The sequence below is a fragment of the Callorhinus ursinus genome, unplaced genomic scaffold (assembly GCF_003265705.2).
Source record: "Callorhinus ursinus isolate GAN/ISIS: 27379988/994484 unplaced genomic scaffold, GSC_fseal_2.0 scaffold79, whole genome shotgun sequence".
In the NCBI taxonomy this organism is placed as follows: domain Eukaryota; kingdom Metazoa; phylum Chordata; class Mammalia; order Carnivora; family Otariidae; genus Callorhinus; species Callorhinus ursinus.
Window position 1 is genome coordinate 746,212 of NW_027397141.1, and position 19,303 is coordinate 765,514.

At 40.9% G+C, this 19,303-nt stretch overlaps 1 protein-coding gene across 4 annotated transcripts in view; it reads left to right on the forward strand.

Moving 5' to 3' along the window:
- The window catches only part of MYO16 (myosin XVI), a 593,786-nt gene that overhangs the window by 130,572 nt on the left and 443,911 nt on the right, over positions 1–19,303 (forward strand). For all 4 annotated transcript variants that reach the window (XM_073887420.1, XM_073887418.1, XM_073887419.1 and 1 more), the window contains exon 2: positions 16,562–16,825. In XM_073887420.1, the coding sequence (XP_073743521.1) occupies positions 16,600–16,825 (226 nt within the window). In that variant the 5' untranslated portion in view covers positions 16,562–16,599. The remainder of the gene's footprint in view (positions 1–16,561; positions 16,826–19,303) is intronic.

Sequence of the window (19,303 nt, forward strand, 5' to 3'; positions counted from 1 at the left end):
CATTTTTCATGAAGTTTAAAAATATGTAGTAATTAATCACAGTGCGACTTGATGCTTATCGGCACAAACCTACATCTGGTTTAAAAAAGTTAAATACAGCTGATATCTGTGAGATGCTCCAGGATCTGGGTGGAGTTGCATTTGAATGTGGACTGCTGCGTGGTGACGGGCTAGCTGACAGATGTGAGTCGTGGTTACACACACATGTCTACTTGGCTCTCTTCCAAAGTCAGTGGTATGTCCTCTTCTCACCAATGGCATCTCCTCTGTTCGGCCCCGGCAGTGTGGAAGCTCAGAGGCAGCTCTTACTCCACGTTCTGTCTCCACTGTCTCCTTCCTCACCTGCCTGGGGCCAGTTGCCTCTTCTGTAAACTCCTCTTCTCTCAACGCTCTCACCTCCAGTGCTGTCCATGGTCCTGCTCTGGTGTGGCTGGGACCCTGACGCCTCAACTCTGGGAAAGCGTCCCGATGGAGCCTTCCCACCCCATCTCCCCTAGAAAATCTGGAGCTGCCCCTGATTTTCCACAGATCCCAGCTGTTGTGATTGGAATGCTGTTGATACGTCCTCGGTGGCTGCCTGTGGCAGAGCTAAAAGTGTAAGACTTTTCCCTCCCTCAGAAGTGTTCTGATTCCAGTTGTTTTACTCTCATTTCCGACTTTTCACCTTTATATGTCTTTGCATCTGTCCAACTGAACCACACAAATGCTTTCATTTTTCTGTGATTATTGCCTTTCTTCTATTTTTGCCCCCCAATTTGAAATGGAGAAATTTTTTTTCTCATCTTTGAATTTCCAAATTTTACCTGTTTTCAAAATTCAGGTCAAATACCATGAAATTGTACTTGGCCTCCAAGTACTCAGTTCTCCTTATATCTGAGTTAACTTAGCACTTTATCTGCTCTTCTTTGAAGCTGGATATATTTAGATGGCTGTCCCCTTTACCTTAGTCAAGAAGCAATATGAGCGCAGCACAGTGACTGATTAAACTTGTAACCATCAAATGTGTAAATACTCAACTTTGCATACAGCAGGTTCTTAGTAGTATATTTAAATGAGTGAGATTGAGATTGAGTCCTTTACATGGCAGGCCCCCTTGATATGCCCTGTGGATGCACCTGTGAGCAGAACTAGAGATGGTCCTTCCCTAAAGGGGTGTATGGTCTATGGGGGGGAAGAGAAGAAAAGAATATTGACTAAAGTGTCCAGTGAATCGTGAGAATAGAATTTTACAGTAGGAAAACTGCTTAACACCATTGTGTCAGGTACGTGGAGATAGAAAACTTAAATTGCAAGAATTGGGTTCGTTGGTCTATGACAGCATGAAGAGGGTTAAACTGAATTTTCGTGCTCCAGGACTCTGGTTTTTGGCCCTGCAGGTCAGGACGCTCTGGGGCTGGTCAGGGATGTTGGCATGTGCCCTGTTGAGAAGCACAGAAGCCTGGCTGTCGTTGCGCCTGAACTTTCCCTTATATGTATGAATTCTCAATGGTGTGGTTATACCGTTGTGACCAGGGACTTTAACTTCTACCTCTTTACATCTCAGTCCATAGCCATGTGCACCGAGGGCATTCAATGACTATTTTGTTTACTGAGAATTGACTAACTAGAGGGAATTTTTACTCTCCATCTTAAGCACAGCATAGAGGGAACACGTGTGGGAAGCTTTCTGAAATTCGGAAATGTATTATTTTAAAATAAGTAATATATAATAAATATTCAATGTGATGTAAAAGTTTAAACCTTTCTTCTACTAATGGAAATAAGCTACACATTCATGGCTGAAGAGAAAAGAAGTCAGTGCTCTGTAGGGATGTATCCTTTAGCGGGAAAAAAGACTCGTATGTTATATGAGTCACTTGGTTGCCATTGACAAAAAATCAACTCATAAGGGCTTAAGCACAGAATGGAATTTATTGGCTTTCATGTGTGGAAAATGGCCCTTATACCTGGGAAGTCCAATTCAGTTGGCTTCAGATACTGCTGAATCTGGGATCTGGGGATTTAACTGATATTATTTTCTCTGTCTGTTTCTCTCTTTTTCCTCTCTCTCTGTTCCTCTATTTCTCTCTTTCTCTGAGTCTGAAGATATAAGTCTTGATAGCACCTACCTACATCCTAGTGGATCGGTAATAAAAAATAAGACAGGGTCTTTTTTTGTTGGAAGTTGTCGTTCCTCATGTCCACCTATCAAATCTCATGGAAGGGTCCTGAATTGTCCCCACTAGGATCATATCCCTACACGAGGACCAGTCATCGATCTTCACTGCATGGGCCATTGCAACGGGCTCACCTAAGTCATGTTTTCAGCTCTGCACATGGTTGAGTTGGGAAGACTTTGTAATAACCCCACTAGGACCACATGAAGGGAGAGAGGAGTGGTGATTTCCAGAAGGAGGGTGCTCCTAGAAGAAATAATGGGGCTCACTAGATAGGTAATGATAGTTTCAGATTCCATATGATGGAGTAGCAGGAAGACAGGAATGAAGATGGAAGGTATGTAAAAGGCTGGATGGTTTGTATGGCACACTAATTAGTAATAATCTTCAGTGGGCAGGGTGGAGCCCATGGATGATGGGCTTGAAAACTTTGACTAGTTTTATTGCTTATACCATTGTTTTAGGTTAGTATTAAGGCAAACTTTCTCATTTTTTGAAAAGTCTGTGCAACAGAGCAGAGTAGTAAGAGACTGAGGGCCAGCGTGTTCAATGCAATAATTAAGATTTGAGGGGCGCCTGGGTGGCACAGTCGGTAGGGTGTCCAAATCTTGGTTTCAGCTCAGGTTGTGATCTCAGAGTCGTGAGATCAAGCCCCAAGTCAGGCTCTGCGCTGAGCGTGGAGTCCGCTTGAGATTCTCTCTCCCTCTCCTTCTGCCCCTCCTGCTTGTGCTCTTTCCCTAAATGAAATAAATTTATTTAAAAAAAAAAAAGCTTGAGACAAGGAGTGTCCTTATGTTGGATATGGGGATGTTTATTTGTGAATCATACTCTTTGTTTTGATATTGCATTTTTAGTTGACCTTGAAGAAATTTCTTTTATCTGAATGTATCTTATAAATTGATGCAAAGGACAATGGAAATCATTTAAAAACAAACTATAACCTATAAATGATCTTAACCTAGAAGGGATAATAGAAATTTTAGCATATGATTTTTCCTTAGATTTTTCCTATTTCAAAGAAAGGAGAAAAAACCAGACTCTCTGAAGCCAAAATTAAATATTAATTGTGAAACTCAGTTTTGTTTCAGCTCATTACAGGACTGAAAATATTTTATATCAAAAGAGTGTCAAATATCAAATATTTTATATCAAAGTACCATTTTAAATAAAAAGTCTTTGTAAGACTTAGGAAAATGATGAAACAAAAAAATTATTTATAGCCATGAAATTACAGTTGCATTGACACATAGAAGCTTTCAAATAGAAAAAAGAAATTTAAAGAGGAGCTGTTAATGTACAGCATGTGCTCATTGGTCTTGTATTTGCCATTTGCAATGCTCGTTTTATAATGTTGCTTCAGGACTTAGACTAAAGGCATCCGGGAAGCTGTGTGATTGACTGGTGGGGTCATGGGGCCAGTCAGGGCTGTTTCCTAAAGAGGAACCAGGGTGTTGAAACTGGCAGGTATCCCAATCTGAGACAGTCTGGAACACCAGGGAATTTGTCTATTTAAAACATTGTCTGGCAGGAATAGAGTGAGCTGAATCTCTCCCATCCAGAATTGAAGATGTCAACTAAAGGTGAAATGTGCAGATGTGGATTATGAACAGAAGATTATGTAAAGTTTGAGGGCCCAAACATATGTATTTGAGGTAGAGGGCCTAAAATCTGTTTTCTTCTGAATGAACCAAAAGAGATCACTTTTGAGCTACCCGGAACTGGAGTTTGTCTGAGACTGTTAATTCCAGGGCATCGCTCTCTGTTGGAAGGGACTGGACAGCATTCACAGCAATCTTGGAGACACCCAGTAGTGGGACCATGGTGTTTAGAAAGGCAGGGCATTCAGGAAAAGTCAGGATTTGATTTTAGCAAGATGGCATGCCAAAGGAAGTGTCTGAGAATAGCCATTAGCAGGCAGTTCTGATCTTAACGTGTCTAGACTTCCCCAGACAAGCTCTCATTGAGTGTGTATCTCATAAGATAATAGCTGGTTGATATTTAGAGGTGGGGCTCCAAATTACCAGACTCTGTGGATCCTGAATGTAGCTGGGTTGTCTTCTGAGAAGGAGCCTGGTCTTCCAGTTCTCTGTGTATCTAGGTAAATCTTTGTGCTGGTCATTAGCATGCGGGCCTGATTATGGAACTATCTATGATCCAGGGCAGAGCATTCGCAACATGGTACCCTCCATCAACCATAGATTTGATAAGACACGTGGGTCCACTTGAATAACGAACTGGGACCATTACCTCAGGGTGACAATTTAAAAATTTAAAGACAGTAAGTAGTGAGATGAAAAATATTGTTGATTTTCTTGAGAAGAATTTAAATTATTTAAGTTTACCCCTCCATCATTCAGAGAAGTGTCTTAGTGCAGGATTTCAGGAAACAGACATTGTGGACCTACATCCTAAGATATTTTAAGGCATCACATCTCTATCTTCTTCCCCAGATGCAATTTCTTTTTACTATTTTTTGCTCTGTAAAGAGGGATATGAACCTGCAGCTTGATTGCAAAGATGTTAAAAATCTAGCACTTTTTAAAGACTCTGATGCTTCAGAAGAGGTGTTTTTTTTTTTTTTTTTCCCCCACAGCTCTGGGGGAGTATGTTGAAATTGATTATACTCTTGTCTTTGAAAATCTTCACTGTTCCTTTGTTTCATTGTCATTGTGTATGCAGTAAAAATAACTCTGGAAGTGTGTTATAACAATAGATTCTGAGAATAAAGCTTCTGCTAGGACACTTGTTGGGTGCATAGATAGGAGTGTGTGTGCGCGTGCGTGAGCACGCTGATTTCCTTCCCGGACAACTGCCTTCTGCCTCTCAGACTTCATAGCAAACGTTTTTATAATGTGGGATGAGCAATCAAGTTTGCAGCTACATTTTTCATGAGGTGTTTAAACTATGTATATATATTTTAAAAACTCCTGTGATACAGCCCCTGTGCCTTACTCTCTTTATTCCCCACCTTTTTTTTTTATGGTGGTAAAACACGTAAAATAACATTTTTAACATTTACCAGCTTAGCCATTTTTAAGTGTATCGTTCAGCAGTTAAGCATATTCATGTTGTTGTGACAGAGCGCTCTAGAAGTTTTTCGTCTTTAAAATGTGATACTCTGTACTCATTAAACAGCAACCCCCGCTTTCTCCCTCTTTCCAGTCCCTGATAACCGCCATTCTAATTTGTTTCTATTGAGGGAATCATACAGTATTTGTCGTTTTGAGACTGGCTTGTTTCATTTAGCGTGTCCTCAAGGTTCATCCGTTTTGTAGCATCTGATAGGATTCCCTTCCTTTTTAAGGCCGAATAATATTCCGTTGTATGGATAGCCCACGTTGTGTTTATCCACTCACCATCGGTGACACCTGCCTCCACATTTTGGCCACCGAACGATGCTGCAGTGAACGTAGGCGTGCAAATATATCTTTTGCGATCCTGCTTTCAGTCTTTTGGATCTATACCCAGAAGTGGGATTGCTAGATCCTATGGCTGTTCTATTTTTTATTTATTGTGGAAACTCCCTATTGTTTTCCAGAGTGGAAACCATTTTGCAATCCCACCAGCAGTGTAGCAGGGTTCCAATTTCTCCACATCCTTGCCAACACTTCTTATTTTATGTTTTCTTTTTTTGGGGGGGGTAAAAGCCACCCCCTAATGGGTATAAGGTGATGGTTTATTGTGGTTTGATTTGCATTGCACTGAGAATTTTGAGTTAAAATATGCTTGTTGGGCATCTGTATATCATCTTTGGAGAAATGTCTAAGTCCTTTGCCAGTTTTTAAATTTGGTTACTTATGTTTTTCATTGTTGAATTGTAAGAGTTTTTTTTTTTATGTTTTGGGTGTTAACGCCTTATCAGATATGTATAATTTGCAGATATCTCCTACCCTTCCTTAGGTTGCCTTTGTACTGTATTGACTGTGTCCTTTGATGTGCAAAATTTCGTAAGCTAGTCCAATTTGTCAATGTTTGTTTCTCTTGCCTGTGCTTGTGGTGTCCTATCCAAGAAATCATTGTCAAGTCCAGTGTCATGAAACTGCTGTTTCCTTCTATGAGTTTTATACTTTTAGGTCTTATATTTAAGGCTTTAATAAATTGTCATTAATTTTTTGCCTGTGGTAGAACATAAGGGCCCCACCTCATTCTTTTGCATGTGTGCCTTATTATGTCTTGTGCTGTTACTACTTTCAGTTTTTGAGAACCTATGTCATTAGGTATGTTTGAGCTGTATAAATTTTGCATCTATCAAAAAAATCCTTCCCTTGGTGTAAACCGTGAAAATTAACAGAAAATTAAATATATATAATCTTACACGTATTAGATTGTGTTTCCTGGAAGCAGAGTCTTGAGAGAGGGCTTCAGGAGCACATGACAATATATACAGAGAATAATCATTAGGGAAATCCTATAGGGAGTGAGGGAAGCAAGGCATTGAACAGAAAGAAGCAGCAAAGCAAGGTAGTCTTGGGAAAGTCTAAACTCTTCCCGATTCACTTTGTTCTGGTTTGTAAATCCCTCCATAGAGTCGTCTCCTCTTAAGTCAAGGGGACATGTCTTTGTACTTCTGTGGGTGGAGTCTTCCACTCCCTGGGAGACTGAGTCTGGCAGGCAGTTCTCCAGAGGAGGGAACAGCTCTGAATCCTTACCAGCCAATCCTCAGAGCAGCTGGGGAGGGTATACTAGCCAGTAAAGGGGATCTGAGCAGGGCTTCAAGATCACCTACCCTAATATAAAAAGTATTTGAAGTCTTTGATAGGAAGCAACCCCCAAATTGCAAATACAAGCTAATGGAATTGAACTATAATTCATACTCGTAAATTCAGATAAATACACATTCTTGCTTATACATGATAAAATGTATTTTCTTTCTTTTCACAGGGAAAATTATAGCACTATTTTTTTTAGAGATTTTATTTATTTATTAGAGAGAGAGAGAGAGTGAGAACACAAGGCGATGGGGAGGGGCAGAGGGAGAGGAAGAAGCAGACTACCTGCTGAGCATGGAGCCCCATGTGGGGCTCAATTCCCAGGACCCTGGGATCATGACCTGAGCTGAAGGCAGACACTTCACCGACTGAGCCACCCAGGTGCCCTGAAAATGATAGCACTATTTTTATTTCATTCTGACAATTCATTTTTCTTGTAGGACAACTAGGGTAATAAGCTATTTCTAATCATGCCCAAATCCACTCCATTCTCAGCCTTTTGAGGTCGGCTCCTGGAGGACAAAAACATATCCACCAATATCTAGTTTAATAATAATAATAATAATAATAATAATAAATCAGTCAAGCTAAAAAGGCACCGTTTGCTAACTTTCTTGCCTTGTTCCCTTGCTGGTGCCCCGTGGTGACAGCTGACTCAGCACCAGACAGTAGGTGGACAACGTTACAAGAGGAAGCCATTCTTTTTGTTTGTTTCAAGTTTTTATTTAGATTCCAGTTAGTTCTCATACAGTGCAGTATTGGTTTCAGGAGCAGAATTCAGTGGTCCATCACTTACATACAACACCCCAAGTGCCCGCCTTCATCCCCATCCCCTGCCCCGTTCCCGCCCCGCCCCTCCCCCCATCAACCCTCAGTTTGTTCTCTGTCCTCGAGAGTCTCTTTTATGGTTTGCCTCCTCTCTCTCTTCCTTTCTTTCCCTTTTCTGATGTTCTTCTGTTTTGTTTCTTAAATTCCATGTATCAGTGGACTCATATGCTACTTGTCTTTCTCTGACGGACTTATTTCGCTTAGCATAATACCCTCCAGCTCCATCCACATCAGAGGAAGCTGTTGTCCTGCTTGCTTCTGAAGTTTGTAACTTGCCTTGGCCTCGGCATGGTGGAAACCGTCCTGAATGGGCTTGATGAGCCGCATAATCTCACCTGGCGCGGTCACTACAGAATGTCATTATTTAAAGAAAACACCAGACTATTTTCCTGTGTGGCTGTCGTATTTTACATTCGCAACAGCAATGTTGAGAGATCCTGTTTCTCCACAACCTCGCCAGTATTTAGTATTGTCACTAATTTTATTTTGTTTTTTTTTTTAAAGATTTATTTATCTATTTGAGAGAGAGAGAGAGCGAGAGCATGAGCAGGGGTGGGGAAGCACAGAGGGAGAGGGAGAGAGAGTCTCAAGCAGCCTCCCCACTGAGCATGGAGCCCGACACGGGGCTCGATCTCAGGAGCCTGAGATCATGACCTGAGCCGAAACCAAGAGTCTGAGGCTTAACCGACTACACCACACACACACCCCCCCCCAACTAATTTTATTTTGGTTTTAGCTCTTCTGATGGGTGTATAGTGATAAGTCATAGTGCTTCTAATGAACATTTCCCTAATGGCCAGTGCTATCAGACGTCTCCTCGTGTGCCTGTTCCTCGCCGTCCATCTGTGCCTATTAAAAATGTCTGTCATGCCTTCTCCCATTTTCCAGTTGGATCATCTGCCTGTTTGCTGTTGGATGTTAAGGGTTTTACATGTTCTCGATGTGAGTCTTTGTCAGACAGGTGGTTACAAGTACTTTCTCCCGTTCTCTAGCTTGCCTCTTTTTGCTCTCAACATGGCTTTGACACACCAGTGTTTTCAGTTTCGATGAAGTCCAGTTCATCAGTTTGTTTTTCATTTTATGAACTGTGTTTTGGTGTCAAGTCTAAAAAAGCCAGGTCTCAGCGATTTCCTCCTACGGTCTTCCAAACGTGTTATAGCTTTACATTCAGATCCAGGATTCCTTTTGTTTTTTTTGTTTTGTTTTGTTTTAATTTAATTTAATTTTATTTTATTATGTTATGTTAGTTATCATACAATACATCATTAGTTTTTGATGTAGTGTTCCACGATGCATTGTTTTCGTATAACACCCAGTGCTCCATGCAGTACGTGCCCTCCTTAATACCCATCACCGGGCTAACCCATCCCGCAACCCTCCTCCCCTCTAGAACCCTCAGATTGTTTCTCGCAGTCCGTAGTCTCTCATGGTTCATCTCTCCCTCCGATTTACCCCCTACATTTTTCCCTTCCTTCTCCTAACGTCCTCCATGCTGTTCCTTATGTTCCCCAAATAAGTGAAACCATATGATAATTGACTTTCTCTGCTTGACTTATTTCACTCAGCATAATCTCCTCCTTTTGGATTCGTTTTCCTATATGGTGTGAGGTTTGGGTGGAGGCCCGTTTATTCCCTATGGCTGTCCAGGGGCCCCGCCCTCGTCTGTTGGGAAGACTCTCCTCACTGACTTACTGCACTTCGTCACAGTGAGCCGCCTGTGTGCAGAAGTCTTTCCAGGTTCTCTTTTTCAGGTTTTGTTGATCTAGGTGTCTCTTCCACCAGTACCAATAACAGAAAATATTCAAGGGCACAGGTGGCAAAATAGACTTTTTTCCTCCAAAACTCAGGGAGGGAATTGCTTACAAAGTTGATTTTTGTTACTCCTAATCCTTTTCACTGCATGCTAGATTATTTTGTATTTGTTTATTTTTACCTGCAACGTATTTCAGAAGGTTTCTAGAGTACTTATCATGGTTGTGGGAGAGATACATCTTCAGTTTAGTGAAGTAGTTCCAATTTCTCTTTAATAGCAACGGGACAACGTTGTCAATCACATGAGTGTGAAATGATGTTTTAAATTTTTTCTAGACATTAGTAAGGCTGCACATCTATTATTAGGTTTGAAAATGTAACTTTCTTCTTGTGTGTGTTTATTTACTTGTGTTGAGCAAAATTCTGGCCAATCGGTGCTAATGGCTGAGTCATAGAATGTGTTTGACTTCTTATCAGGATAACAGTGTTTACAATGATAACTGGTTTTCCCTTCTTTTACTCATGTTAGGGTCCTTATTTCTTTTCCTTTTGTTTTCTACGCTAATGGAAACCTTCATTTTGGGTTATAATAAAAGCAATGATAGAGGGCCTTCCTTTTCTAAATTTGAAACAGAATTGAAAGTAGTGACATACATTCATAGATGTTCTAAAATTAGCCATTTTTTATTCACACTGACAAACATATGTACATAGGCTGTTTACATGTGTATGTGTACATACTACTGATCTGTAACTCCTTTTTTTATGTTGTTCTCATTTGTTTTGGTAGCTTAAGCTAGTCTCAGAAAATGAGTTGAGGCCATTTCCAGTTTTTTCTAGTCTGTAGAAAAATTGGGGGAAAACACAGGTTATCCATTCCTTAAAGGCCTGTGAAATCATTTGGGCCATGCATTTGTATGTTTGTTTCATTTTTTTGTAATTAGATTTTTAACAATTGATTTCATTGTTAGAATGAATAGACTGTAAATCTATTCAAGTTTTCTCTTTCTTCTTGAGTCATTTTTTGGTAAGATATATTTATTCTGGATATTGTCCATTTCCCATGTCTTTCTTTGACTTTGCTCATTCTTTATTTCCTTTCTATCCATTCGGACCCTCATTTTATTATTTTCTTTTTTCTTTTTTGAACTTTCCTTTTTTGCTCATTCCTACAAAGATGCTGTGGTCACCAATTCTAGGACGAGATTCTTTTCTAACAGGTACATTTAAAGCTGTAGATTTATTTCTATGCCCTATTATAGTTTCATCTGTGAAATTTTGATGTAGACTTTCCTCAATGGTTGGCACTAGAAAAGTATGATTTCCCTTAGTTTTCTTCCTTAGATCTGCTTTATTTAGGCTCAGTGTTGTGAGTTTCTGAGCATGTTGGGAAGGTGTGGCTTCACCTCTAGAGGTGATATCCCATTCTCAAGTGTGTTAAGAAACCGCTTCTATAATTTCAGTTCTTCAGCATTTTTTGAAACTTGCTTTGCTTTGTGGCCTAAGACATAGTCAACTTCATAAATCATCCATGAATGTCTGTTCCCCTGAAAACTGGGTGCACGTGTCTGTACATGTCCTTGAGATCAAATTATCTGTGCTTTTATCATTTTTTATTCCCTCTTTGATCTACCAGTCATGGAAAGAGGTGCAAAAGACCTCCCACAATGAGTGCGCTGTGGACCCCATGAAGGTTTTGGTTCTCATTGAGATGAAGGTATTTCTGGTAGTTGTACAGCAGAATAATTTCAGGAGTTCATTTTCCTAGTTCCCTTTTCCTTAACTTTATTCTTTATGTTTCTGGCTTGCTACAACGCGACATCCTGAGATCATGGCACAGTGTGTAGGGCCCTCTAGGACCAAAGCATGGAGCTCCTAATTTTTTAACTAGATGTTCTATAATTATTTCTGAATATAGATCTTTGTTTCTTCCTTGATGTATTTTATTTGCTGGCTCTCAAATTTTGTTATATAGAGATGCATGCTTGTTGAGCAAGGATTTCTGGCCATGGTAAATGTCTCTAAATTTTTATCTAGAATTGCAGCATAGCCATATATATAGCTCCCCCCCCAAATAAAAGGAGTAATGTGGTAGATCAAGAAATCCAATACTAACATAAACTTGGCTACACTGTGTCAGTCCAGAAAATTTTGTGAGGAAGAGCAATTGGGTGAGAAGTATGGTGCTATTGTGCATTTCTGTGAGAGCAGAAGTAATAAACATCTGTTATCTACTATATGTTGAGGGCTGGGTCAAGTTTTAGTAATACATACGGTATTTCTGCCAGCAATTTAATTAAACAGCTTTACTAACAACAACAAAAATATTTAATATCTACTATTCCAGATGCTGAGAATAAGCAGTGGATAAAATAGTCCAAGTTCTTGCTTTTTGGGGGCTTATAGATAAATAAGAAAATATATGGTGTAAGTATTTTTGTAAACAGCATTAGCCTGAGTATAATATACATTCTAAGTATAATGATTGATATTGTAGAAACATAATTCAGGGTGATAAATACTAAGGAGAAAAATAAAGCAAGAAATAGGAGGTGGAAGTATTGTCAGGAAACATTTGCAAATAGAGATAAAGGGGCCCATGAAAGGCTCATGAAGAAGGAGATTTTGAGAGAAGACATGGAGGAAAGGAGGATGCTAACCATATGGTCTCCCACCATCTGAGGGATGAGTGTTCCAGGCACTGGGAACAGCAGGTCCAAAGACCTTGTGCCTGGAGCATTCCTGGTGCATGGTAGAACCAGAAAGAACATAAAAGGGACAGAGAGCTCTCCATATGACACATTCCCTTCTCTTTGATTCTCTTAACATATCCCATCTGTACAGTAGTTGGGACACACAGATCCTCATAATATATTCCTAATAAAAATAATTTCCATTCATTGAGTACTTAACATTGTGTCAGACATGTTTTGCAAACTATCTCCTATTTTTTAAATATCCCAGCAAATTTGACGTATTGGCTCCTTTTTATGTATTTCAAAAATCTTAGAAGTATTGAATATTTCACCCCAGGTCCTAAGTAGAAAATATGATATCTAAGATCAGAACTCAATTTTTTCCATTTTTTGTTACTTAACATTACCTTCTACAAGGGAATGATTTTGATGATCAAGAAATTTAAATCAGGGGCGCCTGGGTGGCTCAGTCATTAAGCGTCTGCCTTCGGCTCAGGTCATGGTCCCAGGGTCCTGGGATCGAGCCCCACATCGGGCTCCCTGCTCCGCGGGAAGCCTGCTTCTCCCTCTCCCACTCCCCCTGCTTGTGTTCCCTCTCTCGCTGTCTCTCTCTCTCTCTCTCTGTCAAAAAAGAAATTTAAAGCATATGGTCTCTTGTTTTCCTTTGATGACTCAAACTACATTTGGTTAAATCATTTAAACATCCCAGGGTCCCTGGATGGCTCAGTCAGTTAAGTGTCTGCCTTTGGCCCAGGTCATGATCCCAGGATCTTGGGATCGAGTCCTGCATAGGGCTCTCTGCTCAGCAGGAAGCCTGCTTCTCCCTCTCCCCTGCTCGTGCTCTCTCTCTCTCTCTCAAATAAATAAAATCTTAAAAAAAAAATCCTGGACAAATAATGTTATATATATATATATATATATATATATATTATATATATATATATGATATATGGATAGATATATAGATATATATACTTATGGTTATAGTTATAGTTATTTTCTCTTGAGAAGTGGGTAATTCTTGATGCTATCTGCTTCACTCACACACTGGAGGTCTTGCTAGAATATCTTTTCCTGAATATTTGTTGATTCTGATGCATATGAAGCTGTGGTTCTCCATGGTGGGCTTGATGCTATGGTTGCGCTGAACCCGGCCTGCCCTGCCTTAGGGAGAGTACCTCTTCCCATCTCTTTGTTAAGTGATGTGACATTGGTAGCTCGAAACTGACTGTGAAATTTGCACCGTGATAATAGGCAGGCCCGACAAATTAAAGATTCCACTCCCACTGCACCAGAGCCGAGTGTCAAAACTTTGCCAGAACCCCACTTGGTAGGTAGTAATGGTGTAGTCTTACCACTCAAAATTCTACAAAAATCTGAATGTTCCCTTGATCACCACTCAACACTGTGAAGATGAAAAGAAAAAAAAAATTTCTAGTTAGGGTGATGTTAAGTTTTTTAAGAGTTAAAACCCAAAACCTCAGTGCCTAAACACAGTAGAAGTTCATTTCTTTCTCAGACACAGAGTTAAGAGAAGGGCTGGTTGGTGGAGGCTGCTCCAAGCAGCAGTGGAGAGGCTGAGGCGCTCTGACACGTGGCCATTTTTGCTATGTGGTTTTCGCGGCCACCATGTTCATAGGCAGCAAGCTGTAGGGGGGATAGAACATGATAAAATGCATGTGAGCATTTTTTTGTGAGCCAGCCCTGGGAAGCTCAAAAATGACATCTACTCATGTATCTAAGGAGAAAAGACAACTGGTCTCCCCAAGTCAGTCTCTGCCACATAATGCAAATATGCTCTTTTGCTATAAATGTGTCCTGCATACTAATGAGCTCATATATTATTGTGGGAATGTGAGAATGAGGTTCAAATAATGTGGAAGTTGTGTTAGTTCATGTGTGGCTTTTTCTAGGCCAAGAGAGCCAAAATAGCAGGAAAGAATTACAGTCGTTACCAGGGAAAAGCTCTTGGTTCTGGGCAGGCAATACCCTGTCAACTCTCCTGCGGGACAGTTGAAAGCAAGTGCGTGCCCAGGACCCCCATCCCAGGGGTGCAGACCAGCCTTGCTCAGCTCAGACTCATGAAGTTCCTCTTCAGCCTTAACCACCTGCCTGCTTGGCCTGTCCCGACTGTCACCTGAGGTATTAATGGCTGTTACTCTTAGTGCCCCAGTGACCAAGTTCATAGGTTTTGGGTAGACTGCATCAAAACTACGTTTCCCAAAACGACGTTATTTTTAGTTGTGGTATCTTGCAGACCGAGAACAGCGCATATACATGACATAGGTGTTCCGCCCATAATGACACAGAAAGAAAGTCACAGTGCCCGTTACATGTTTAGAAGTAAAATAAATGAAAGTTTAGACCATTTAAAATCAAAGCACGGGGAATGATCCAACAAGAAAATATGTTAAAAATCAATATTTTATACATGTAGGGATTTGAAATTTAACAGCCTCGGCATCTGATTTTCCAAATCATGAGGGAATTAATTTATGAACATCCCTCAGTGCTCCTTTTTGACAGACTGAGAGGGCTGCTCGATGCATCATGAGCTGTCACTGCAGACTCTTTAAAAGTTCATTGAAAATTTCACAGTACGGTTTTTTGTACGAGCCAAATGCCAGAGGACTGTTGTGTTTATGAGGTTGTCCTCCACCTTTGACCACGTGCTCCTCAGCAGGTGATATGCTGTGAGGTCATCGGCTTTACCTCTTCGGGTTTTCCAGTGGTTCCCCTGATGCTCTGGGCACCTGCTCACACACCAGGAAAGTCATGGCAGCCACCGGGTCCTGGGAGCCCAAGTGCAGTTCTCTGAACAGATTGGAAGGCAGAAGATATCTCCGGCCATTATTAATGAGCTCTCAGAGACGATCTGCTGGTGATCACGGCTTTTATCACACGGACAGACTTCCGGGTGATTTGTGGACTTCACGACCGCCACTGTGTCTTTGCGTTTAGGTCACTGGAAAGCAAACGTTTTATATGTAGTTATTTGATGCTTCTCACATCACTCTGACAAATACATATGAAGATCTTAATGAAAATATAGGATTCTAGAATGCCCTCAAACACTAACGAACAACCACAACAAAATTTCCCAGCTCTGCTTCCCTCTCCTCCTGCCCCCTCCTTATATATCTTAAATATCTGGCTGTAGAGAGTGACTGTCTCTTACTCTGTTTTTTTCTTGCGCCTTTATGGAACATTTGTGATTGTCATATAATCATCTCTTTGGCTGTGGACAAGTCATAGCCTCTCTCAACTTCGTTTTTCTTTACTTGCGAAAGAGAAACGGTCTGGCCTGGTGGTTGTGAGAATAACACTTTGTGAAGTGTCAAGTGATACAGAAATGGAAACTGCCTTGTCACAACGTGGTGTCCTTTCAAAGGAGTTGGGCATCTCTCTGAAGATGAAGCAGCAGGGCCCTTTCTGAGCCATCTTTCCAGACATGGCATATGATCAGCCACATTTGGGGGCTTGCATAGTTCCTTCTACTTGCTTGAGACTTCCATCATAAATACCTGAAGAGAAGAACATACAAACCCTTCTCTGAACCTGTGGGTTCGACTCTCGAATTTTCAGTGTTCTAGTGTTAATTTTCTGCCAATGGTAAAATTTTAATCTAGTGGTAGATATATGAGCTTGCACATTTCCATGACAGGGGTTTGGGGTAGTGTTTCTAAGGAATATCAGGTTGAAAGAAAGTGAAGATTGCTTCAGTTTCAGGACAGAGAATTCAGTCTGTTACTCACTATATTAATAAGACAGAGACCACAACAGCAACAATTCTATCCATGGTTCTGAATTGCCAAGAGAAAAATCTGTTTTATTGTGCAACCGATATTAGGTCTCTTAGAAATGAATGTTACCAATCCATAGGAAAAGTGTTTAGCAATATATTGGTGGAAATAATCACTGCGTCACATAAATAGTTGATAGCCTACATAGGTTCTTTTGTGTTAGATAAGCAGAGTCATAGGGATATACAAAACTGATTTTTTTAGGGTGTGCTGAAAGACTCAGAATGGCTTTCTGCCAAAAATTAACACACAAAGTTTAGTTGGCGTTATTCAGTGAAGGAACTTTAATGCATCTGTAGAACTTTCAGGCCTTTGGTGAAGATTTAAAAAAAATAAGAAAGGATGGTGTTTGCTAATAATTAAGTTGCACAAAACTACACATTTAGCTCTAATTTTATTATTTATTTTATTGCCTTGCGATGTTGAATAAGACATCAGCTCTCTTTGCTTCTCTCTCCGTCTGTGGGAAGGCCTTTGCTATTTGCACGTCAAGCGCAAAGAGGAATGCGTGAGTTTCCGACTTTTGTGCTGGGCAATAGGGAATCGAGTACGCTCTGTTGTGCTACTGTATTGTTGTCATAATGGGTCTAGTGACATTCTCACTGTGTTTCTTGCAGGTTGCTTTCAGCTATGTAATGTTTTTCGAACCCATGAAATGGAAATTGACCAGTGCTTGCTGGAGTCCCTTCCCCTTGGCCAGCGGCAAAGGCTGGTGAAGCGCATGCGTTGCGAGCAGATCAAAGCCTACTATGAAAGAGAGAAGGCTTTTCAGAAGCAGGAAGGATTCCTGAAAAAGCTGAAGCATGGGAAGAATCAAAAAGTTCACTTTAACCTTGCCGACATGATACAGGATGCAATTATCCACCACGATGACAAAGAAGGTACATGACACAAAAGTTTTCCGATGTGGGTTTTCATGGTTTTTGTTTGTTGTTTCCTGGTGGGGGAGATGGAGGAGGGTATTTCTTTTAAATGTTAGGGGCTTTTTTTTTTTTTAAGATCTGAAATAGTCAAGGAATAGTCCTCTTTCGAAAGACCATAGTTAAAACTTCCAAATTTAGTACAGATGAACGAAATGCAAAATTTGGTAAAATTATTGTAATTTTTTTTAAAGAATTACCTACCTGGAAAGCATGTGATTTCCTTGTAAATTGTTCATTTAAATTCTTAATGAAACTTTTTTTCCCAATGAAATTGTTTCCTTTGATGATGAGATTGTGCTGCAAAATTCATTATTATCTCATTCTGAATTCATGGGTAGAAATACCATAGGAATAGGAATTAGCTACCGTTTTATTAGTCTCTTCCTACTTGGAGCTCTTCATTTCATGACCATCCCCTCTGTGGAGCTGTGCGCACCTCCAGGGGCAGCGATGCTCTCAGCCAAGTTCACCACTCCCCTCCCGCTCCCAGTACCTTCCAGTGTTGTTGGGTGACAGAGGGAAGCAATTTGTCCATGTTCACCAGGCAGTACGTGTTGGAACATGTCTAAATTAAATGGCAGGCAGATATATGCCCTATATTGATTTAAAATTCATGCAACAACATGGAGATTACTCTTATGTAAAATATCGACAGGACAAATAATGCCTAAATCAGGGTTAAAAAATTAAGAAAAATTAAGAATAGTAAAATCATAAACCCAGAGACCAAGAGGAACATATATGTATAATATATAAGATGTGTAATAATATATATTCTATATTATAACATTTGGTGAAAACACTGAAGTCATAAAATCAGAATTAATCCTGATGTAGACATGTCACTTGGGTGGTCAAGTGCAGGAGATATGAGTCCTGTCTTCAGAAAACCTCTAATCTAAGTAGAGAGGAACAAATCCTCATAAGAAAGTAGAAAACAGTTATTTTTTTGAAGATTTTATTTATTTATTTGACAGAGAGAGACACAGCGAGAGAGGGAACACAAGCAGGGGGAGTGGGAGAGGGAGAAGCAGGCTTCCCGCGGAGCAGGGAGCCCGATGAGGGGCTCTATCCCATCATGACCCAAGCCAAAGGCAAACGCTTAACGACTGAGCCACCCAGGTGCCCCTGAAAGTAGAAAACAGTTAATGGAAATGGAGTCTGGTATGAGCGGGAAGAGTTAGGCAGTAGAATGTGATTTTTGAGGGGCTCCGAAGGAAGCTCAAGAGGTCAGTAAAGAGGAAACCACACGTAAGCAGTGCGGTGAATAGCCGCCCAGCATGAGGGTGGGCATAGGGATCTGTCTGAAGGGAACAGGAGTGAGGAGGGTGGCTGCTAAGCTGTACTAGGGAAATATAATTGCTGTGGATAATTCAAGTCCTACTTTTGGAAGCAGAATGCAATGGGAGCCACTGTATGTTCCTCAGAACAAAATGCGTATGCTTCTAATAGTGTTTAGCAAAGATGAATCAGGGATGTATATCTGTAGGATGCATGGAAGGGTACGGATAAGAACTGGAAGCAAAGACACCAACTCAAAATCCATCGATGAAATTTCAGTGGTAGAGTGAGCCGGCTTGAGATAGTAGCCATGGGGATTGGAACAAAAGGGTGAACCCAGCAGCCATATTCCGTAGGAAAAATGCCTTAATTTATCAAATATTTATTGAGTTTTTATTATGGGCCAGGTGGCTGTGAATGAAGGAGAACAAATCTCTATCTCTGTGATACCCCACTGTCTGGTGTGTGACCATAAACAATAAGATAAAGTTGGATGTGTAGTATGGGGAGGCGGTAATGGTGCGATGTTGAATAAGACATCAACGGAAGGAAGGAAGGAAGGAGGGAAGGAAGGAAGGAAGGAGGGAGACCACCGGAGGGAGGTGTGGGGAGTTAAGCAAATGGATATCTGAGGAGGAGGATTTCAGGCGAGCCCAGAGCTGTGAAGGGAGCATGTGGGAGGAACCAGAGTCAATACATCGGGAGGACGACGGCAAGCAGCCAGCATGGAGGGGCCAGCAGCATCATGGGAAGGATTCTGGTTTTTGTGCTCGGTGAGTCCTGAAGCCATTGGGGGATCTTGAGTAGAAGAGAGAGCTGGTATCACTTGTGAGTTAACAGGACCTACCCAGCTGCTGCATTCTGACTTGAATCAAGAATTGTGAGGGCAGAAGCAGGGAAACTGGTTGGGAGGCTCTGTCAGGAAGCTGGGCACGAAATGATGGTGGCTTGGGCCAAAGCAGAGTGAGGGCATGATGAGAAACAGTCAATTTGGACATATACTTTCAGGATAGAGCTGACAGGAAATGCTGATGGGTGGGTGATGGGGAGTATATCAGTTTATACTGCTGCCGTAACGAATGACCACTCCTTTAGTGTGTAGTTGCAAAGGGTGTGAAAGTATCCTCCTGTAGTTCTGGTCAGAAGTCCTGGGTG